The sequence below is a fragment of the Poecilia mexicana genome, unplaced genomic scaffold (genome assembly GCF_051168715.1).
Source record: "Poecilia mexicana isolate PSO_F unplaced genomic scaffold, ASM5116871v1 scaffold_12, whole genome shotgun sequence".
NCBI classification, from domain to species: domain Eukaryota; kingdom Metazoa; phylum Chordata; class Actinopteri; order Cyprinodontiformes; family Poeciliidae; genus Poecilia; species Poecilia mexicana.
The window spans coordinates 24,068,901-24,092,554 of NW_028263381.1; the positions used below are offsets into that span (position 1 = coordinate 24,068,901).

The 23,654-nt window shown below is 39.9% G+C and overlaps 1 protein-coding gene across 4 annotated transcripts in view; it reads right to left on the bottom strand.

The window, feature by feature from the left end:
• Window positions 1–332: 332 nt before the first annotated feature.
• Window positions 333–23,654, bottom strand: part of tjp2a (tight junction protein 2a (zona occludens 2)) — a 43,619-nt gene continuing 20,297 nt past the window's right edge. For 3 of the 4 annotated variants that reach the window (XM_088011133.1, XM_014973274.2, XM_014973278.2), the window contains 22 exons: window positions 21,246–21,299; window positions 18,898–19,022; window positions 18,384–18,486; window positions 16,889–17,612; window positions 14,479–14,582; window positions 14,123–14,276; window positions 12,797–12,902; window positions 12,171–12,298; window positions 12,002–12,080; window positions 11,474–11,624; window positions 11,282–11,390; window positions 9,934–10,159; window positions 9,667–9,854; window positions 9,503–9,598; window positions 8,671–8,750; window positions 8,379–8,589; window positions 8,195–8,295; window positions 7,007–7,318; window positions 6,128–6,343; window positions 4,400–4,477; window positions 4,173–4,258; window positions 333–3,053 (listed from right to left, as the gene is read on the bottom strand). In XM_088011133.1, the coding sequence (XP_087867259.1) occupies window positions 2,903–3,053; window positions 4,173–4,258; window positions 4,400–4,477; window positions 6,128–6,343; window positions 7,007–7,318; window positions 8,195–8,295; window positions 8,379–8,589; window positions 8,671–8,750; window positions 9,503–9,598; window positions 9,667–9,854; window positions 9,934–10,159; window positions 11,282–11,390; window positions 11,474–11,624; window positions 12,002–12,080; window positions 12,171–12,298; window positions 12,797–12,902; window positions 14,123–14,276; window positions 14,479–14,582; window positions 16,889–17,612; window positions 18,384–18,486; window positions 18,898–19,022; window positions 21,246–21,299 (3,582 nt within the window). In that variant the 3' untranslated portion in view covers window positions 333–2,902. The remainder of the gene's footprint in view (window positions 3,054–4,172; window positions 4,259–4,399; window positions 4,478–6,127; window positions 6,344–7,006; window positions 7,319–8,194; window positions 8,296–8,378; window positions 8,590–8,670; window positions 8,751–9,502; window positions 9,599–9,666; window positions 9,855–9,933; window positions 10,160–11,281; window positions 11,391–11,473; window positions 11,625–12,001; window positions 12,081–12,170; window positions 12,299–12,796; window positions 12,903–14,122; window positions 14,277–14,478; window positions 14,583–16,888; window positions 17,613–18,383; window positions 18,487–18,897; window positions 19,023–21,245; window positions 21,300–23,654) is intronic. The other variant, XM_088011132.1, reaches the window with a different exon arrangement.

The window sequence follows — 23,654 nt, forward strand, 5'->3', positions numbered from 1 at the left end:
TACCAGTAAGTTGAAATACAAAAAAATTGTAATTGTAAATTGTAAAGTTAGAATAATACCAGAATAAAGTCGTAATACTACGACAACTCCTACACACAAAAATAATAAAATAAGGAATGTTGAGCATCATGTGAATGTTAAATTATCTAAAATATTAATAAAACTTTTCCCTATTGGTATTTAAAATACTAACATTAGAAACTACTCCAATCTCGAACATTGTTTTAAATCTGGAAACAAAACCCTGAGCTGTTCCTTTTAAAATCCAGCATCTCCCACGTTTTATTTCCCCTGCAAAAGGTTTGAAAGTGACACAAAAACAGAACCGAAACTTTTTAGAATGTGTAAAAAAAATGTTTTATTTATCCGAATTTTCCAAGAGTGAGAAGTGAAACACTCAGATCACAAACTACAAAAACCATAAATCACAAACTAAAGACATCATGATTGTCGCCATTTTCCTCCTGTGCACAAACACTTAGACTAGAGTGGGTTTATATCGTCAGTATAAAAATAGAAGCAGTAAAAAGGTGATTGTCTCGGCTCAAAACAACCTTTTTAATTTCTCGCTCGGTTTGTTCCAGAGGAAACCAGAAATAAATGAAAACTTTCCCTCCAGACTGAAGAATCGGCTCAATAAAAACAGTAACAGCAGGAATTTACAACGTTGCGTTACGGCCAGTTTAGGTGGAAACAACAGGACTTAATTTCTGACAAAAAACGTAGAAATTTTTAGATTCTCAGAAATTTTCTAGAAAAAATTTGGACATTTCTGAGTGTCAAAAGTGAAGAAAAAAAATTACTTTTGGAAGTTTTCATAGTTTGAAAAGAAAACAATTTCCATGATTTTCAAGAAAATTACCGAGATTTTTTTCTAGTAAATGTTTGACTTTTCAAGAAGGATTTTAAACGTCAAGTTTTAGTTTTAAGTTTTTAACAGGAAAACAAACCGAATGCTTCCAGGTTTTCCATCCAGCCTCTGAATTTGACAGCAGCTTCATTTCCCAGCAAGAATCAGGAGTAAAAAGGCACCGCGACAGTTTTCTGCTACCCAGAATGCAACTGTCTCCCCCAGTAATCTGGGTTTTATTCTGGAAATCAAGAAGCCGCTGGGAAAAACTACTTTTCCTCTGATTGTTTATTAAACTCTGTTTTTAGGGGAATGATTTCTGCTTAAATTGTGACACGAGACGGTAAATATTTCATCATTTCACTTACACTTAAATATGCTGAAATTACATAAATAGTTCTGTACAAAAGTCTCGAGTTTTCCCTCATTTCTTCCAAGGCATCCAGATTTTCTAAACTGAATAATTCAATCAATAAATCGCCACAATTTCTGAAGGTCTGAATGTTTCTTTGGACTCTGGCAGCTTTTTCCAGTTTAACGGACAGAAAATGATTCTAGCAGCAGAAACATGATTATTTTATTCACCCTGACAGCAGCAAAGTGTGAATAAAAACTGAAATCAAACTGTTTGCAGCTCAATTTCACAGCAGTTATGGTTTACAAGCAAAGCAAAGTCATTAAAAATGTTGTGGACGTGTCAAACAGAAACAGATTTTAAATTATCTGCAGAAAACTGGGGAAAAAAAGTTCCAACTGCAAAAACTAAATTTGTGATTTTCAGCAATAAAACACAAACAAAAACAGCGGTTATACTTTGTGTTGTAGGTAAAGTCACTCCAAGCTGCAAGGAAAGGAAACTTTATTTTAATTTAGTTTTGTAAAATGTTTAGTTTTTTTTAGAGCAAGAAAATCACAATTAAACTGATGAAAAGAGACATTTTAATGTTTTTGTTTCACAGCGGTTACACTGTGAAACAGAATTAAAGTCACCAGAAGTTCATGTGTAAACTTCATTAAATGAGCCATTAATGTGCATTTTTTTATTTTCACTAAAGAAAATGTAGACAAAACAGCAGCCAGGCATCAATACAAGATGGTGGCAGGAAGTGTCAAAACAGATAACATTCAAAATAAAAGTTGTTTTTTGATGAAATTACCAGATTAAATCCCTAAAAACATCTTTAGGGAGAATATTAGTGCCAATCCACGTTGAATTTAATGAATAAAAATCAATTTCTCCACTATTTTTATTCATATATTTGATTATAAGTCGTCTAAATCGTGACATTCATCATGTTTTACCTCATTAATACAGGTTAAAGTTTCCCATTTCTGGAAAATATGAGATGTAAAGGAATTTAATCTGAAATAATGGAATTATTAAGCTATATATAAGCTCAGGGTCAATTATAGGACCAATTTAGACCAGTTCTGTTTCAATTTTAGAATCTGGACTCAATTATTTTATGTTTATTGCTGAAAAAAAAAGAAAAAAAAGTGTATTGATGCAAATCCTGTTTTAAGATAACAGACAAAAAACAACTGCTTGTTTAGTTTTTTTCTGTGGGGATATTTAGATAGAAATAAAACTTTTAGACGGTGGAACATGATTACTGAATCTCTCACCTTGTGGAATCAGGCAGCAGCTCTGGATTTGACTTTGAGGTGAAATTGACTGGAAGGAAGACCTTCCAGGAACTTTTCTAGATGCTGCACCTTTTTAAGACCTTCAGAAACTCTGGATGAATATCACCAAACCAGCTTTAAAACCTTTAATCTGCTGCTTGGAGGAAAAACAAAAATTAAAGTTAAGACTTCTGCTGTATATCTGTGATGGATCCAGAAACCCTCGACTCGCCGGTGAAACACTGGAGGCTTTTAAACCCAAACTGAACATTTCGTCTCTGGAAATCAGGACCGACATTTCTTCCTCTGTGGCGGGTAACGCCACCACCGGCTTCCACAGAGTCTGGACTCGAAGCCGAATGTGAGAAAAAAGAAGTTCAGAGAGCGACAGAAGCTGTCGGACGACCTCACTTCCTGTCAGGAGCCTCACAGCTCGGTGTCCTTGTACTTCTGGGGGTTGTAGTATCCCCTCCGGGTCTGATCTGCCAGCTGGCGGCGGTACTCCGCCTCGGTGTCCTCGTTTCCTCTCGTCTCCGAGTACGCGGGCCTGGACATCGTCTGCGGCTCGGCGTTCGAGCTGAAAACACGAAACAAGTCAGATCGGGTGGAAAAGGGCAAACAGGACACCGTCTACCAGTTTAACAGAAAATATGACTTTAGCAGCAAAAACATGATTATTTTAACAGCAGTGTGATTAAAATGCTAAATCAAACTGTTTGCAGCTCACAGCAGTTACAATTTACAAGCGAAGTAAAGTAATCTGAAACTTTGTGGACGTGTCAAACTAAAACAGATTTTAAATTATCAGCAGAAAAACAGGAAAAATTAAAAATGACGACTGTTACAGCGGTTACAGGATTAAAGTCACCAGAAGTTTTTGATGGATAAACTTCTCTAAAATGACCCAAACATGGTTAAAAATATGCATTTTTTCAATTTAGCTCTAAAGAGAATTAATCTCTTAACTCTGAAAGTCAGAGTTAATACTCTTCTGTAGAAAATATACAAAATAAGGGAAATATAGGATAAAACAGGCAGGTGAGAACAAAACTGTTTGTTTCTAAACACAAAATGGTGGCATGGACAGAAAATATGACTTTAGCAGCAAAAACACCCCGACAACAGCAGAGGGCAGAGTGAGGAAAAACCTCAAACGCTTTCCTGAAAAAACAAACAAAAGGAAAAACTCAGAAGTTTAACGGAAAACGAAAAAACTCCAGAAAAATATTTAAGTTTGAGCTTCAGAAGTCAAAGAATTTCGATTCTTGAAACAGAGTCAAACGTTACTCAGCAGGTTGTTGCTAGGCAACCAAAGTTTGAAACGGCTTCCTACCCAGCAGCTTGTTGCTAGGCAACCAAAAGAGTCAGTTGATTCCACCAACTTAGCCTAGCTTAGCTAGCTGTGCAAGGTCGAGTGGCTAACGTCCTCCTCTGCCTACATCTCCCAGAATGCTGTGCGGTTCTGGATTGGAGCTCAGTGAATATCCTATCAGATGCATCATCTATTGATATTGATCATGTGTCTATTGATTAGATGTTTTATAAAAAATATCCAGGAGATTCTGCTGCTTTGATTTTGATTTACATAAACAAAGTGAAGGTTTAATCACTTTGTGCTTCTTCCTGTATTCTTGCCACTGACAGGAATTTAAATCGTTTCCTTTTCTGTAGAAAATGAGACAGAAAAAGCTCTGACCCGATTGGCTGGGGGCGGTTCTGGTTGGGTTTTGGCAGCTTCACTGGGACGGCGTAGATGTCTGGATGCTTCTGGGCGATTTCCAACTGGAACAGACCCAGAAATGTCAGAGTGAATCGCAGCAAAACCACAGAGGAGCCTTTCAGGAAGCTACTGTTCTGGCAGCCGGACCCGGAAACCTCAACGGGTCTGAATGCAGACTAAACGAGCGGCGGGTTTTCACTGACTCGAGCGTTTTCCGCCTCCTGCAGCTCCAGAAGACGCTGAGCTCGGGCCAGGTGGTCCATCTTCTCAAAGGCTTTGATCTGGAAGAAAACGAGGTTCAGTTAGTGGAAGGAAGAAAGAAAGAAAGATGGCCGACATGGAGAGTGGAGGATTATGGGCTGGTTGTGACTGATGGACCCGGGTTCCAACACGTCTATTTTATTGATTCATTTCAGCTCATTTTCATTAATTTTTATTTTAATTGCCAATATTTTCATCTCATTTTGAAATTTGTCGTTTTTCTGTCTAATTTTGCCAACATGAAACTAATTAAAACCTCAAAAGCAAATAAAAAGTTAAATGTGTTTTCCTCTAAAGCTGATTAAACCTTTCCACCAATATTTAGAGGAAAAAAACACATTAAAATGAACTAAAACCTTAAAATCAATTGAAAATTCAGTTCTATAAACTACTTCAGCTTAATTTCAGCTGTTTAAACCATTTTTAAATTAAATTTCCAAAATATTCAGCTCATTTCAGACACTACTACTTTGAATTTTGTTTTGTTTTACAATTTCCAACATATTTAACTTTTTCTTTCTAATTTTGCTCAAATGAAACAAATCAAAAATGTTAAATTCCCCCAAAAACTTGGTTTAAGTTCAACTATTTCATCGTTTTCATTTACTTAAACCGTTTACCAACCAATATTTTCAGAAACTTTATACACGATTGTTAGTTTCATAGTTTTAAGTTGTAAAATTTTCTTCAAAAAACTTTAATGAAGTTAAAGTTTTAAAATCCACTGAAATTTAACAGCCATGAATAAAATTACAGTTTTACCATGAAATCAAACAAAAACTTTCTTTTCTAAAGCTCGACTATTCCAGCCACTTGAACCATTTCCTTATTATAATCATTATAATTACCAATATATTGAGCTCATTTAGACATGGCTACATTTAATATTGTTGTCAATGTGTTTTAATTTCCAAAGTTTTAAACATTTTCTGCCTAATTTTGCCAAAATGGAACAAATCAAAACCTTAAATCCAGCAAAAACTCTATTTTCTCCAAAGCTCAACAATTTACAAACCTAAATTTTGATCAATTTTATACACGACTGTTAGTTTTAACATTTTTGCTTCAAAAAAATGAACGTAAAACCTTAAAATTCAACAAAAGCTGAGTTGTCCCTGCTAAAACTTTCCATTTTAATCCCAACTTATTCATCTCATTCAGGATATGTTGACTTTTCAAACCTTTTATTTTGTTAACTTTGTGTAAAATGTCAAACTGAAATTAATGGAAATCTTTAAAATTGTAAAACTATTTGTTAATAAACTAACTCACATTAATCTCAACCAATGGCCTTCTTGTTTATAGGCAGGATAAATACCACATTATTTTTCTCAAATATTTGCGTAAAACTTTATATTTAATATTAAATTTACAGTTTTTTTTATCATAGCTGCATCATTTTCAAAGAGTGAGAAGCTTAAAGTGTGTCGAGCTCAAAGGATTCAGGTTTAACTTCTGCTTAAGTCCAGAAAACGGAAAAGTTTTGTGCAGGAACCCAGAAACAGGATGTGGACAAGTGGAGTTACCTGATTGGCCATTCTCTATTTCATAACAGGAAGAGAGAAAAAGCAAAGAGGAAGAAAAGGAAACAAGTTTACTAAGCGAAGCGTAAAGGCAGACGGCAGTGAGAAAGCGAGTCTTGAAGGAAACGGGTCGTTCTGTGTTCCCACCTTTCCCAGGAAGGACTTGTTGGCGGGGTCTTCCTCCTCCTGCGGGTTCGCCGGCGCCGGCTCCTCTGGGGCCTGGTGCAGGCGGGCGATGTTGGGCTTCAAGGCCACCGGCGGGGGAGCCGGCCGGCTGGCGGCCACCGCGTCGATGCTGCTGATGGTGCTGCTGGAGTGGGACTCGTAGCTGCGCACCGAGTCGGTCCGGGCCTGGGCTCGGACCTGCAGCCGGGAGAGAGACGCTGGGAATTCATTCATGATGGGACCTTAGTGCAGCTAAAATATCATCTTAAAGATATTAATAAATGTTTCCAGAGGTCATGAAAGGTCAACCAGCCTCCACTGTCTTCAAACCAGACAAATCTGGTGCCAATCAACTCGGCTACGTTTGTGCAGCAAACATTTTAATTTGTGCTGCTGCGGCTGTGAAGATCTTAATAAAGCTTAAAAGTCAAAAGGTCAACCAGCCACCAGCATCACCAAATCTGACCAAAGTTAAATTTTGTGCTGCAAAAAATGGAGATGTAGATTATTCATACAAGATGACATAAACCAGGAAGGCCCGCCCTCTTTGAGTCACCGCTGTTGCTAAGCAACGCATCAAACACTTTAGATGATCAAAAATGGTCGACTGTTTATAAAAGGTTTCATCCTTTTATAAAGTTAAAGTTCTGAACTTGTTCCAACTGGGCCCAGAATCGTCTGTTTGGTGAAAAATAAACAGATCTTGCAGCTCTTCTGCTGCGACGCCATCTTGGATATTTTCTAAAGCAAAATACGGAGCATCATCACGTAAAATACGTCAAATCTTTATTGGAGCAGCTTAGCGAGGCGTTGAGCTGCGGCTCCCATCCTGAGGTGGAAGGTTTGAAATCTGCCGCTCACCTTTGGTGGTTCTGGAACAAACGAAGGCGGCGGGCTGGGGTCCCGGTTCAGAACCTCTCTGCTCCCGGGCCTCTTGGCGCGGCGCGGCTCTTCGGGCAGGACGGGCTCCGACGACCTGCTGATGGCGGAGACGGGCGTGGGGTCGTCCAGCGGCTCGTCCAGCTCGTTGTCGGTGTAAGCCCCGCCCTCGTCCGCCGTGTCGTCGTAGTCGCTGGTGAGGCGGCTGTCCATGCTCAGGTAGTCGGCGCTCATGGCCGACAGGTAGGACATGCGGTCGTCCTGAAGGTCCAGGTCCTCCTCTGACCCGTCCATCTGCAGGGGAAATTAATCAGAAACTTATTTATTTCAAAACTCGGATACAAAATCCTGGTGGAATTTGAATGAAATCATTTCATTAATATTCATTTACAATGTTGTGGTTGATGTTTTACTTTCTAAAATATTTAACTTTTTCACATGTTTTGCCAAAACAAAATTTTAGAATTGAAATAAAATCTTTGTTTTCATTATAGCTGAACTGTTTCAGCCATTTTCAGCAACTTAAACCATTTAATCACCAACATTTTCAGCTCATTCCAGACAAAACTACATTGATTTTTTTGTCAATTTGTTTTACAACTTAAAAGATTTTCAACATTTTATGTCTAATTTTGCTGAAATTAAACTAGTTACTTTTCCTTTAAAGTTTAAATACTTCAGCCATTTAATTATCTTTACTTTAGGCTCATTTTACACCTGGTGGTTAGATAAAAACAGATCATTTTAGTCCAGTAAAATGTCAGTTTCATAGTTAATTTTAACAGAATTTTAAAAACGACCAACCACTTCCAGCTACTTAAACACTTGTATTAATTTATTTACCAATCTATTCATCTAGTTTCAGATATGGCTGATTTGAATCCTGGTGTCGACGCTTTTAATTTCCCACATATTTAACTTTTTCTAATTTTCCCAAAATTAAACAAATCAAAAACCTTAAAATCCAACAGACTTTGTTTTTGTCGTCTTCAGCTACTTAAACATTTACAGACTGATATTTTCAGCAATTTTATGATTTGATGGTTTGTAATTTCTGTAATTAGACTTTTTCCTTCCACTAAACCTTCCATCAGTGTTAGCAGCAACATGTCTGTCTGTGCATATTTCTAATAAATTAGATGATATTCTGATTTCTTTCTTTCGACTCACCTTCCCCTCGGACACCCACACGGCTTTCTGCTGCTGCTCCCGGATCGAGTCCTTCACGCTGCCGTACCAGGCGTCATTCGACGAGTTCAGGTCGATGGTCGCTGGATTCCCAACAAACAGGAGCATCAACAGTGAGCGAATCGGACAGAAAGTTTGAAATGCTTCGCTCTGAGGCGCCACTGACCGGTGAAGAGGTGGGAGCAGGTCTTCTTCAGCCGCACCGCCTGCTCGTACAGCTTCCGCGCGCTGCGGTTGGATCCGGGTATCAGGCGGGTCCTCATGGTTTTGACGCCCTGCTTGCTGTCCGGGTTCAGGAAAACCACGATGGGATACCACTGGGTGTAGTTCAACGTGTCCACGGCTTTGGGGGTGACGTCCAGCAGCGCGTGGAGGTCCTACACGACGCCGCGTTTCAGGATTTTATTTCCACCAAAAAAAGACTTTGAGCTAAAAGTGATAAAAAATAAACCAACTACCTGCTCAATGATTTCTCGGATGGTGTTCAGTCTCACCACTCCAGAGGATTTCTCACTTCCAGCGTCTTTGGGCTCAGTTTCTGAAACACAGAAGGTTTTAAGTTTAAAATAAACTTTGGTATAAACCATAAAGTTAATTTTGAATAATAAAAAAAATGAGTTTCTACAGTAACAATTTCTGTAGTTCATTGAAAGCGAGAGAGAAAAATGTCCATCTGATAACAGGAAGGCTGAACGGAAAACAGCAAAATAAAGTTTTGAATTTCTTTTCAGTTTTAATTCTTAGTTAAATCTTTTTCCATTTCTTTTTTTAATTTAGCCCCATTTTAGCTCCATATCCTTGTCATAGTTGACAATTTCTGTTTTGAATTTAATACAAAAACGTGAATTTCTTTTTTTTTCCCACAGAAAAAAATTAAACTGAAAACAAAACAGCTAGAATTGTTTTATTTACTTTTCCTTATTTTCCATTTTTATGTTTTATTCATTCCAAATTTCATGGCCCCAATTTAGCTCCATATTTTTGCATCTTTCCAAAGCAGAAACTGTAATCAGCCTAAATCAAAACCAGCAGGTGAAATATTATTGACACACATTAATCAGAGGTCGAAGGTCTTTTTGAGGATTCCTGACCAACAAAACAGAAATTATTGATTTATTGCTGATAGTAAATGCTAAAATGTTCTTCATAAGCACTGGAATTAATTGTAATTACCATAAATTCACAATTACAACATCCTTGAAGAATCCAAATTGTATTTTTATTTGAACAAAGTGCAGCAGTTGTTACTTTGAACGGTTTCTAACAGAAGCAAGTTTGGACGATACTTACTGGCAATAATGAACTCTTTGGGAAGGTCGTTGGCCAGTTTCTCGTTCACTACGTCGGAAATCGGTCCGAATATGACCACCGGCCTCCTGAAACCAGCTGCAAACAAACTGGATGTCAGGGTTTACCGTCGCCAGCAGGAGAACATGGGAGGAAACGTTTCCTACCTTCTCGGAGCACCACTCTCTCGTACGCGGGGAACTTGGTGGTGACCGGCGCGGTGCTCAGGTCCTCCCGGCTCTTCCGCAGGTCTTTCTTCTTCGCCGCCCTTTGACCTCTCAGCCTCCAGAAGTCTCCTCTGTCGTTGCCTGACGCCGCTCTGGCAGCGTTCTGCACGTTGGCCATTTGTTCAGCTCTGAGACACAAACAGAGACTTTCAGAGGTTTTCTGCACTGACAGGTTCACGGCTCAGACGCGTTTCTCTGACCGCCCACCTGCTCTTGTTGGGGATGATTCCCTTTTTCACTTCGGGCGACTGGTTGTCCTGGTCCATGCGGATGGCCAGCCAGTGGCCCAGCTTGCCGTCGTACAGTGTGTCGGTGACCTTGAAGATCTCTCCCCTGCCGAACGGGAGGCTCTGCGGCGCCTCCTTCTCGTACTCAAAGTGGGTCCTGATGTAGAACGAGTCGCCGCGTCCGGATGCCAGAACGTCTTCATACACTGAAGCCAGAAAAACACAAATCATCTTGGATCCACAGATGCGTTGTATTGGTTCCATGTACGTTTCAGTAACATTAGTTATATAAGCTTCTTATTGAGGTTTCTCTGTTGTTTTTCTCTTTCTGCAGGTTTATAAACAGACTTTTAACACCTTATCTTGTATTCTCTCTACTTTTCTCTCCTTTGCCTTTGAGTTTATTATATGTCAAATAAATCCAAAGCAGTTTCTGAAACAGGGTTTCTGGAGGTTTCACCATCTTTTTTAAGACCATTATGAATGAAATTTAAGACCTGTACAACAAAAAGGTACAAAGGGAAACTAATGTATTGTATTAGTGCCAAGCACATAGCATCAAAGACAAATGTCAACCAATCAACTGACGATTACAATTTTCCAGGATATGCGCTAAATAGCTAGCAAGCTAGGAAGGTATATTAGCAGCTAGTTAGCTGTAGCATCAACAACATGAAGCTACAAAATGTAAAAAAAAATCTGTGCGTCTCTCACATTTGCTTGGTGAAAAAGTCACTACAACATTAAATATTTCTGCCAAGACAACTTTTAAGAACTGTGATTAAAATATTTAAGGCCAACTTACATTTCCCCCCTGAATTTAAGACATTTTAAGGCCTTAATTTCAGTTAAATTAATTTAAAACTTGTTAGGGATGTGCAAACACCCTGTAATAAAGTTTTATATATAAACATCATAGTGAAAGCTGTAATGCTCCAGTCGTGGAAGTGAATTTGTTGGGCTTGGATGGAGAAGTTCTTATTTTTACTTTAGTAAATTTTCTGGATTTTCCACCCACTGAATGAAAAACAAACATGTTTAACCAAAATGTCACCAGACACAGACACACCTGCAGGTTTTGTTAAAGTTTCATAATTTTGAAAAACATTTTTTAGAAAAAAATGTATTTTGAAATTCTGCTACTTAAATGAACTATTGTCATTTTGATCTTTAAAATACAAAAATTTCAACTTTACATTTTGTTTCGTCTGATTATGTAATTTTTAAATATTAAATGATTGATAATTTGATCAGTTACTCAGTGCTTGAGTCGACCTTTTACCACATCATTTTTTACTCTTACTGGAGTTTTATTTCTGTGTTCGTACCTTCTGGTTTGCTCTGAGCCAGGATGGTCACGTCTTCTCCTTTTGGGATGTCCAGCAGGTAGAGGACGGCGTCTTCACGCACCATCCCTCTGAAGTCAACGCTGTTCACCTGAAACAGAGACCAGAAAGTCACTGAAGGGTTTTCATTAGATTCCATGCGAACGTTGGAAGACGAGGACCTAAAAGCGGCACCTTGACGATCTGATCTCCGGTCCGAAGACCCTCCTGCTCGGCCGCACTGTCCTCCTGAACGCCAGCAATGAAGATGCCGACGTCGTTCCCTCCGGCGAGCCGCAGCCCGACGCTGTCGCCCTTCTTGAAGCGCACCATTATCGTGTTCGGCCTTTTGTCACGAAAACAGTCAAGTTCAGAAAAACAGACAAATTCTCCTTTAATTGCTCATACAGACCGATCTGGCAGGGGGATAAAAAGCTGCTGGCTTAAGATGACTACCATTGGTTTTAGCTGTTAGCATAACGTGCTAAATCTTAAATGAACGCCTGATGTATAAAAGAAAAAGGGACGCAGTGCTTTGCTACTAATTATCAACACTACAACTAGATAAGATCAGGAAAAAGTTTTGAGAGAAAAGAAATGGCGAGGAAGAGAGAAGCAGGTCAGCTATGCTAGCTTGACTATGACAACCTGAACATGTAGATGTGCTGTGGAATTTGGCGTTTCAGTTCAGTTACAAAATATAAAAAAATGTAAACTACTGACCCGTAGACTTCCTGATCCTCCAAGCTCGGCTTCAGTGGGACTTTTGGAGGAACCTGAACTCTTGGGGCGACAGCTGCTGCTGCGAATGAAAACGGTAAAACGATCAGATCAGCCATATTGTGCTTTAATCAGCTTGTCTTAACATCTTCAGAAGCAGAAAGACATTTACCTGGCGGCGACACAGATCGAGTTTCGTCCCTCTCTGGCGGCAAAGGGGAGGAATCTTCATGCCTCTCCAGACTTTTGAGAGGCGTCGGCATCGCGCCCATTTTCGCCAACCTGCTAGAAGGATCGTCTCTGAAAGTAAAAAAAATAAAAGTTAGCAGGAAATGCTACGAATAAGTATTACACAAGAACATCGTAAGTCATGTTATGAGAATAAAATGTTTGTGATAAAAGAATAAAGTTGTAACAATGAGAATAAACTTGTAATACAAAAATAAATAAATGACCATAATAAAGTCATAATATGAGAAAAACGAACATTTTAAAATTCAAACATCTCTAGGAGTACCACAAGGTCGTGTTCTGACCCACGAGAACTTGAACCACAAATAACAGTTTTTTGCCATCATTTTAGCTGTTGCCACCAACATTGTGTCATTAATTTTGACGATGCTAACTGACCTGGAATAGATAAAGTATTACTGCCAAACAGAGAATACAACATCTTTTTACAGGTGTATTTAGCAGGTTATTCCTTACTTTGAATATGTGAATCAAAGCTAAACTGTGTTATTTTAAGATGCTGAAAATAGACCAAAGCGAGCCGCGTTTGGCTGCATGACAGCGTACCTGGGTTTGTCTCGAAGCCTCTCATTGGACGAGTGTGAGGAAAGGTCGGAGGGATGACCTCGCTCCTGTGGAGAGTAAGAGCGGTACGACTCGATCTCAGAGATATCTGCAAAAAACACGACAGACGAAGTGAAAAATGTCTCTTTCCTGCAGCCCAACGAGAAACTGAAACACAGACGCAAAACAGATTCACCTGTTTCGAAATCGAACGTCCCCGACTAAATTACAAGCATAAGCAGATCTGTGGATCTTAAACTGAAAAGCATCAGACAACGACAGCAGCACACTGCAAAAACACAAAATATGACCAAGTATTTTTACTCTAGTTTCTAGTGTAAATATATTAATACACTTGAAATAAGAGAAAACTAAATAACTTTTCACCAAGACATAGGAGCTTGTTTTAAGTGAATAATTTCTTAATATTGACAAAGATGTTCTGGTTCCATTGGCAGATTATTTCACCTATGGGAAAAATCTGCCCGTTACCTAGCAACCCCAGCAGAGTTCCGCCAGTCACCTAGCAACCAAAGCCTGTGCCACGCAAAATATGTTCACTACATTCTTTCTTTGCACAAAATCATTTGAGGAAAATAAGATTTTACTCTGGTTGTTATTTCAGTTATAATATGGGAACAATGTCTTATTGAAATCATCAATGAAACAAGCACATTTTTGTCTATTTAGGAATAAAATAAGCTGCTATATCTTGCTGAAAAGTTACTTTTAAAGTTAGATTTGTCTTATTTCAAGTGTGTTAAAATATCTACACAAGAAACTAAGCAAAAATACTTTTTGTGTTTCTACAGTGCAGGGAAAAAAATGAAGTGGATGGATGATGTTTGGGAGCTAAAAAAAAATAAACAAAAAAAATCCTTGCATTGTGGAAATCCAACAGCAGGATTATAATCTGGGATTAGATCACCCTGCTGGAGGGGAATGAACACTTTCACACATGAAGACAAAACCAGACAAAGTGGGTCACGCTGGACCAATCAGAGTCCTCCGTCTGGGTCATGTGACCCCAAAAAACCAGGTATAAAAAGAGGAGCTGCTGCTGCTGCATGGAGTGAATATTTAAATACGACTAAAAGCGGATGAGAGTAAAAGTACAAGCTTTTATTTGATGAGCGTAAAACAAGTTACAGCAACATTATTGGCAACAATTTCTTCACAAATGGAAGTTCACATGTGCTGGGTTATTTTTCTCTCTTAAGCGATTTAAAAGTATGTCTATGATGATGGCGGTGATGATGATGATGGCGGCGGCGGCGAGCATTCACACCGGGTAGGTCCTGCTGGTTTTCAGTTTGGAGGGTCTCTCACCATCGAGCTCCGAGTCGCTGTCCACCATCGGCGGGATGCGGATCAGGATCTGGCGGCGGTCGCGCTGAACCACCAGCTGCAGCCGGCCGCGAGACTTCTCGATCAGCTTCCCGGCGTCGCCGAGGGAGAGGTTCTCCGTCACCGTGCCGTTGATCTGAGGGAGGAGGGACAGAGGTCAGAGGTCAGAGAGGAGGAGAGACCAGTTGAGTTTATAGATAGTTAAAGAAAAACCAGATAAAGAATGAGGAGTAATTTCTCTCTCTCTGTTTATTCTTGTTTTCTGGGCGATTCTGTTTTTGTAGCAGCTGAATAAACTCTGATCATGAATCCCCCTCCCTGCCTCTCTGAGGTCCCACCTTCAGGATGATGTCTCCCTCCTGCAGGTTCCCGTCTCTGCCGGCCAGGCCGCTGCTCGTCATCTCCTTGATGAAGAGCTGGCTGCCCAGGCGCAGGCCGTACTCTGCAGGACGAGATCACAAACATTTCACATTCACTCTGATGTCAAACCTGGACAAGCTTACACACACGTCACATTTTAAAGACAAATCTGGTATGAATCTGGAAAAAAACTAAATAATTATTTTTTGGAAAAGTATTGTTTTACCCTGAGAAATATAGAAATTTCAGCCTTTGATTTGAACATACTTAGTGAGGAAGGAGAATAATTTACCGCTGATTAAAGGTTTTAGTTCAGAGCAGCAGCCTGCAGTAAATACTGAAATATTTTCAACCTCTAGAAACAGATGTAAAGCTTCTCATTGTCTTTAAGTCTTTTTTGTGTTTTTATGCCTGTTTTGTCCAAGATGAATAATTTCATAAAAATTTAATGCATCATTATTTTTGGAGAAATGAAAGTAAAGAAAACAAACTCTTCATCCTCGGGTCCCAAAACATTTAATGTCAGACTTGGAGATGAGAAAATTTTACATGTTGGAAGATTTAAAAGTAGAGGAAGTCACATTTAAACTTATTAAAGTGTTCATAAATGACCATTTCTGCATAAATCCCTCCTGGTTTAGGAGTTTTAATCCCATCTGGAGCCAACTAGGCTAAAAATCTTATTTTTTTCCCTTTAATACTTCAGTAAATTCATTATTTGCATCAGAAGAATCACCACTGGAGACTGGATAAAACTATTAATATGTTGAAAAAACTACATTAAACCTAATCCTTAGTTTTACTGTAATAATCTCGTTTTATGAGTTTAGCTTTAATCAAACATCTGAGCTGCTGCTCTGCTAATCTGTCAGCAACTAAATCAGATTCAAAGGAAGAGATGAAGGCCAGTCGCCGCTAATTAACCTCTCAGGTTTTATTTTAATGAGCATCTCCATTCTGTTCTGAAGATCTGGACCCAGAACGACGCTGACGTGTGTATGCTAAGCTAAGTGCTATTTTTAGATGTGAAGGAAAACCAAAAAAGAAATGGCTAGAAAACGACAAACGGTCAAAAAAGTGGAAACATTTTAAATTAAACCGAAAACACAGAACAGTTCAGTGCACAGCAGAATTATCTAGGAGGAAAATTTTTAGCTAATGTTACATGTGACAACTAATCATAGTGGCCAACAACCTGGGTGTTAGCCAGGTTGTGTCAAAAAACAACAACTGTGCAGCAATTAATGTAATGGTGTCCAATAGATACAAGGTTATAGCATTTTAAGCTATATAATGTTTATTTAAAATTGAATTAAATTGGTTGTTTACTTAAATGTCTTTTTTGGGGGATGGTAATAATCATAAAATGTGGATTCCCCAGAACTTAAGTATATTGTTTTCCCAATTACTTGATTAATTGACAAAATAATCAATAGAGTACTGAGAGTCTCTGCATAGTAGACACACAAAAGACTAGCTAATTAGCAAACAGGGGTTTGTTAGCAGCTAGTTAGCGGTAGCCGCAACTACCTCGAGCCACAGAACGCAATCATGATGTTTGTGTGCAACAAGCTTTTTGACTGACTGAAAAGTCAAAAACTATCACGACTTTTTTACATTTCTGTCTCAGTTGCTGCTCTTAATGTGTTGTTCTTTCAGCAAATGGCCTTTTTTAAAAGTTTGTTTAGTCCAGTTAGCGATTAATTATTTCAATAATCGATTAATCATGATTAATCGCTTCAGTCTTAAAGATACCAAAGTACATTATGAAACTAAGGAATATGTCAAAATTATTAAGTCAAATCTGATTAACTTATTTTATCATCAAAATATGTTGTACATAAATTTAACCATGCATTAAGGACTACTACAATTTCAATAATTGATTAATCACGATTAATTGATAAAAAATTAACATTAATTTGAATAATTGTGATTTCAACAATTGATTAATCGTTTCAGCAAATGAAACAATTAGTCGTTTCAAAGAAGTCCATGCATTAAGGACTACTATTACTATTTCAGTAATCAATTAATGATTCATGATTAAACAGATTAATCACTTATTTAAATAGATGATTATTTGGATCGTGATTTCAATAATTAATCATGACTAATTCAATTAATTATGATTAATCAAGCATCTTGATAATTGAAAATAATCGATTAATCACAATTAAAATCATGATTAATACGATTAATCGTGACTAAGTGACTGAAAACATCCATTACTGACAATCAGTGATGATTAATCTGCTTAATTGTGATTTCAATAACTGACAGTTGTGATTAATCTAATTAATCATGATTAATCGTTTCATAGACCAAAGCTGAGACCATTAGAACCGTGGACAGATCGTGTTGTTCTGCAGAGTTCGGGCCGCTCACCTTCGTTGGGATGGTTCTTCAGCAGCAGCACGTTGACGGGTTTCTCCAGCGGCTCCTGGTCGCGGCCCGGCCGGGGCAGTGGGATGGGAGCAGCAGGGGGCGATGGTGAGCGATCCAGGCGATCTCTGCTGGCCGTCCTACGGACCGGCTCGTTGTACCTCGGGTCCCGGTCTCGGTCCCGGCCGCGTTCGAAGCTCGGGTCGCGCCGCTGGCTTCTTCCAGGGCTATAGCCGTCCCGGCCGTAGCGCGGCTCCGGGCTCGGGGCGCGGTCCAAAGCTCGCTCGCTGCGGTAGCGTGGCTCTGGGCTCGGGGCGCGGTCCAAGGCTCGCTCGCTGCGGTAGCGCGGCTCCGGGCTGTAGTCACGGTCGAGGGTTCGCTCGCTGCGGTAGCGGCAGTCTGGGCTGTAGTCGCGGTCCAGGGTTCGCTCGCTGCGGTAGCGGCGGTCTGGGCTGTAGTCGCGGTCCAACGTGCGGCCCCTGCTGCCGTCGCGCCGGTAGCCCCGGTTGGGGCTCAGGTCGCGCTCGGCGCTCCTGCCGCGGTCATAGTTCCGGTCGTAGTTCCGGTCGTCGTAGCCGCGGCGCTCCAGGCTGTTGTCGCGGCCGCTGGTCATGCTGCGGCGGTCCGGTTCGTAGTTGTAGTCGCTGTAGTTGTCGTTGCTGAAGACCTCAGGCGAGGCGGGCCGGGGCATCACGCTAACTGGGACTCTCTTGGCGCGCTTGACTGTCTGCAGAAGAAGAAGAGAAACCTCGCAGTTTGTGGATGTTACCACGGCAACAGCACAGTTCCTTTAAGTCACGGATCCAACAGAACTTTCCAGTTTTCTGTGAAAGCAGGTCCCAGCAGAGATCGTCTATTAGGGCCAATCTATGTAACCAAGTTCTGCATTTTTCCTCACATAACAAAAACTGTTGATGTTACCATGGCAACAACACAGTAGTAGCATAGTGAAATACTACATTTAGTGGCCAGGAAGAGAGAAATATGCGTTCTAACAACAAAGGAAGAAAGGAAACAAGAGCAAAGGATAAAGGAAGGAAAGAAGGAGGGAAATGAGGACAAATAAAGGAAGGAAATAAGCATAGTATGAAAGGAAACATGAAGAAGGGAGGAGACAGTCGAGGCGGGCCTGTGTCCTCCTCATATGAGGTAAGAGCAAGGTAAGGAAACATCTAGGAAACAATGGCAAAGGAATTAAGAAAACATGAAATAAGGATACATCAAGGAAGGAAAGAGTAAAGATAAAGGAAAGAAGAAGGGTGTGAAAGGAGGGCAGAAGAAAGTAAGAAAGAAAAAGAGAAGGAAAAGAGAAAAGAAAGAAAGGATACAAGTAAGAAAGGAAGGAAGGAAATAAAAGCAAGGGAGGAAAAGAAATAAAGAAAGAAGGAAGAATACAAGAGCAAATAAGTCAATAAGAACAAATAAGGAGACATGAAGGAAGGAAACGAGGACAGAAGGATGAATCCAGTGTAGCTCTGAGTTTTGATGTCATTCTTACGATTTTGGCCGTTTTGCCACATTTCCTGAGGGTCTGAACAGCGAAGGAGTGCAGCGCTCCCTCCATGGGCGTGTTGTTCACCAGAACCACGCGGTCCTTCTCACTGAAACACACACACACACACGGGTCAGCGCTCTGAAACACACACGGGTCAGCTCTCTGAAACACACACACGGGTCAGCTCTCTGAAACACACACACACACGGGTCAGCTCTCTGAAACACACACACGGGTCAGCTCTCTGAAACACACACACACGGGTCAGCGCTCTGAAACACACACACGGGTCAGCGCTCTGAAACACACACACGGGTCAGCGCTCTGAAACACACACACACGGGTCAGCGCTCTGAAACACACACACACGGGTCAGCGCTCTGAAACACACACACACGGGTCAGCGCTCTGAAACACACACACACGGGTCAGCGCTCTGAAACACACACACACACACGGGTCAGCGCTCTGAAACACACACACGGGTCCGACCCAGACCCTCTGACATGACACTCACAACAGCAGCCCCTCTGCCGGGCCGCCCTGCAGGACGTCCGACACCACGATGGACGTCTCGCCCGTGTCCTCGTTCGGGTTGTCCCGTCCTCCTGAAACCGCGATCCCAAAACCCATTTTGGAATCCTGGGGAAAAAAAACAAATACTTTAAACATTTAGAACCATTTCCAGGAGAAAAGTGTTTTTCCACCAACGACCCGGTTTAATCTGGTTTTTATTCCACCTGGTGATGAACCGGTTTTCCCACCAGATGAGATTAAGTTGGAGATTTGATGACCTCGCCTCTTTATCCCTCCCTTCAATCTGAACCATTTATAAAAACAATTCAGCGCTTCCCTCCGTCTCTAGCAGATGGCCGATCGAGCAGAGGGAGGGAGAGAGAGCGCAGAGACAGAAGACGAGCCGCCATTTTGGTTTCGTCCTTCCACCAACGGTAAAGAAAACACTTTAAATGGTTCAGATTAAAAACCTCGGTCTGGTTCGGTTGAACTGAACTGACGCTGAGCGGACCAGAGATCGCTCCGAAGCAGGAAACCAACTACAGGCCATTCTGGGCGTGTATCCAGTTTAACTAGAGGTTAGTGGAGGTGTTGTGTCGGTTGTCATGGTGACAGGTATTCGTGTAGCATAAAGTCGACCCAAACAGCGAGGAAAAGCAGAATATAAACGGTTTAAAGTTATTTTCCACCTCGTTTATCAGCCGCTATTATTTTTAAACATTCAATAAAACTGGAATATTAATTAACTTGTTTGTCGAACTTGGTGATATTTATACGATCAAATAGGGTCAAGTGTTTCCTAAAGTATATAAGCCGTTTTCTGTTGGATTTTAAATTATTTACCAATGTACAAGAGAAATTTGCTTAGTCATCTCTGGCATCTTAGCAGAATCCAAACTGTTTATAGATTTATTTATATCCAGAGAGAATAAATATTTTATGAATAAAACCCATCAGCCATTTTCTCATCTTTAATTTAAGCCATATTTTACAGAAACCGAGTAAGAAATAAAGGCACTGCGACCATTTCAGTGACGGATTCCTCCTCATATTGCCACAGTCTGGTTTTGTGGACATGACTCAGTGACTCTCAGTAATGGCCGCCTGCAGGAGCGTTGCTAGCGTTAGCGGCTAACGTCCAAACCAGTAGTTTATATTAATGGAGGAATCCTAACACCGCTAAAATCTGATGCTAATCCATTTCTGTTTACATTTTGTGAAGCAGGAAGTTGTGCCCAGCGTGAGATTTGTGACGTTTCCTTCAGTGGTTCTTGGTGCAGCGCCCCCACAGGCCAGGAGGGGAACAGGTTTTTCAATTAGTTTGGTTTGTTTGACTCGGTGCAAAGTGAAACAGCACCAGCAGCTGAAAAATGTAACAAATGTTGCAATTTTGGTCCCCAATCAAACCGAATCTACCGAACCATCAGGTGTGAAAACAGCCTCACTGTATTAAACTGAAATAGTTTGAGAGAAACGCCGTCTCAAGAGGATTACTGTTAACATAAAACAGTAAACTGGGTGTCGTTTGGTCATTTATTTTGATCCAGCAGGGAGAGCGAAGCCGCCCGCCTCACCTGATGACTCTAATCCAACAAATATCACGCAGCGTTGAGGCATCAGATAATGAACGGCAGGAGAGCGACAGCTGGCTGCCGGAGGGGAGGGGTAGGAAAAAAAAAAAAACGTTTCCTGCATTAAATCAGCTCCGTTTGTCCTGCACGTGTTCACAGTCAAAACCATGCAGAGGCCTGATATGATTGTCAATAAATCAAATGATAAATTAAAACAAGCTCAATAATTTAAATTTTCATGATTTATCATCTTTTTTTCTTTTCTACCAAAACCTGGATGGTAAAAGTTTTCAGTTTGGTGTCAACTAAACTTTCTTTGAAGGATAATTTTGTTTACAGAGACTTCATAATTCATTTTATTTTTATTTCTGTTTTGTTTATTTACTTTGGATATTTATAAAGTATAAAACTGTTCAGATTTAGAGCGTTAAAGATGCTTCAATTAGTTTAGATCTGGATATTTCTTCCAGTTGCAGTTTTAAATGCTCATTGGAAATTAAAGTTTGTTGATCTCTGATTGTGTTCTTGCTTTATTATTTTGCCATTTCCATTATATTAGCTGAAAATGGTCTCAAAACAACAACATAAACTAATGGGACCATTTATGGTCCAGTAAAGTTTGTCGTGTTGACCGGCCTGAACACGCGTCATCTTCTGCTTTTACAAGAAAAGAAAAGTGAAAGTGTGTCCATCTTTAGCCGTCACTCAGTAATAATTCATCAGCACTCAGAGCGTCTCTGTGGTGAATAATGTAAAGATGGCGGCGTCTGGGACTCACCCTCTGCAGGGTCACGGTGTACTGCTCCCACACCGTCTGCTCCATGACCGGGTTCTGGGGAACAACACAAACATTTCCATTTCAGACTCAGATTAATAATGCATTCTGTGATGTAACCAACAAAGCCGCTCCACTGGGCCCGTCGTTACACAACCAGAGGAACGGCGGCGGCGGACCGCTCCCAGCTGGAGACCCACCGACCAACCGGCCACAGATCAGAACCAGACGATTTCTCACTCCAGCATATGGAGCGATACATCATGAAACACTCGGTTGGAAACTTAAAGAACTTTTTAGGAGAGAAATAGAAAAAAATCTGATCGGTGCGTCTGAATGAAGCTGCTAACAGTAATTTAACTTTTGTAACATTTTCAAACTATCAAAATACTTTTCAAAAGAACAGAAATCTGAATTTTTCTACATCACAACTGAAGCTTCTTTCTTCACAGGACAAAATCAGCATTCATTAAGTTTTCTTGTGACTAAAGTGAAGAGCATTTTAAAATATTTTTAATTTATGTGTCAATTCAAGCAAACATTTTGAGGATTTGCATTAAAACCAGAGTCGACGTTTTAGCAGCAAAAAAAACTTCCGTCTGAATAAATGATCCATTATTCAGCAAGTTGTCAGTTCTCAAAGGGAAACTCCATATTGGTTTAAATGAAACGTAAAAAAAAATTAAATATGAACTGGAAAACAAAAAATTTAAAAGGAAGAAAAAACTTAGATTTTTTCCAAGCAAAAATAAAATAAACATTTTCCTCTAAAAAAAAAAAAGACAGGAACTGATTTCCCGTCTTTAAAAATAAAAAAATTGTTAAAAGTATTGAATAAAAATACAGAATTTTTTGTTTAAGAAAAGTTATTTTCCCCCCATGAAAAATAAAATTAAAAAAAGGTTTCCCTTAACAAAATTATCAGCTTTTTGTCTTAAAAAATAGAAGCAAAAAATAAAAACTATACATTTTCTTTGTAAAAGAAAATTAAATTCCACTTATCCGCCTCCAAAACATGGCCTCACTTAAAACAAGCAGCAGTTCAACCACCTGAGCAGCAGGTAGGAAACCTGGGTGAGGATCTAGAAACTCAAGTTTTCAAGATTTTCACTAAACGTATGTGAAAGACAGCAGACAGTGAAATCTGCAGTTTAACTTTTTCTGACTTAAAAGCTCCAGAAATCAGTACAGAGAAAAACCTGACTGGTCAATCTGTGTGAAATAGATTTTCAAAACACTAAAGATTAAGATTAAACGGGTTACAGAGAGAAATTAGAGGCAAAATTCATGTTGGGATTAAATGAAATCAAAACTTTCAATGCAGAACCTCAAATCTTTTCTAAACCCAAATCCCTTCCTTCTCCATCACACAGCCTCCATGACCAGCCGGGTCCAGCGGCGCGACTCGGACCCAAACCGGGTCGCCGCGGCGACGGAGCGGCACTCACAAGTCCCTGCAGGATGCGGATGGTCTTGACAGCGTGCGCCCATTTCCTGTGCAGGCTGAGGACGGTCTTCATGGTGGCTTCCTAACCGCGTGTGTCCTGGTTCAGATCGATGTGCGCCACAGCCTCCATGACCACATCTGCACACATCTGCAGCTGCAGCAGCAGCAGCAGCAGCTCTCTCCCTGCCTTTGACGTAAGCGGGATTCTGCTGGCCTACATTCAGCACAAATCCCACCGTCTGCAGGAAGTGGAAGCAGAGACGCTCCGACTTCTGGGCTGCGTTCAAACGCTCAGCGCAGGAAAACTCCAGCTCTTCCCACCACTTCAGAGGGAAGTTTGGAAACTTTTACAGCACCGCAATTCAGAGATACAAATAAATAAATAATTAGTGTTATTTATTACTGGTATTGCTAAGGTGTTGCTGTGGTGTTCTACACTCTACAGCAGGGATAAAACAGATAAAATATAAAAACATTTCATGTTAAATGTCTGATTGGTCCAAGAGGGCGGCTCATTTAGAGTTAATTTAAAATGTACTATACCTTCTTTTATTCTAACAGCTGATTTTTTCATAAATAAAAAATTAAAAACACTGATTTTATTTTTGCTTAAAAATATTTTTTCTTTAAAATTATTTATGTTTTAGGCTTAAAAAAGATATTTTAAACAAAACTTAATATTTCTAAGTGAATAACTTTTTAAATGGCTTCACTCTCTTAAAAATGCAGTAAGAAAATGGACCAAAAATTTGAAAAAGATCCCATTTGACGAGTTTCATTTAAAGCTCAGAAATGAATTTAAAAAATGTCATATTTTGGTGAAAAACTGATCCATAAAAGACGATATATTCAAAACGATAAGACGGGCATTTGGGTCGATTGGTTTTTAGTTGTAGTAAAAGTTGTTTGGATGTTTTTGTTGTTTTATTGTAATATTTCTTTAAATCTTCTTCTGTATCAACCGA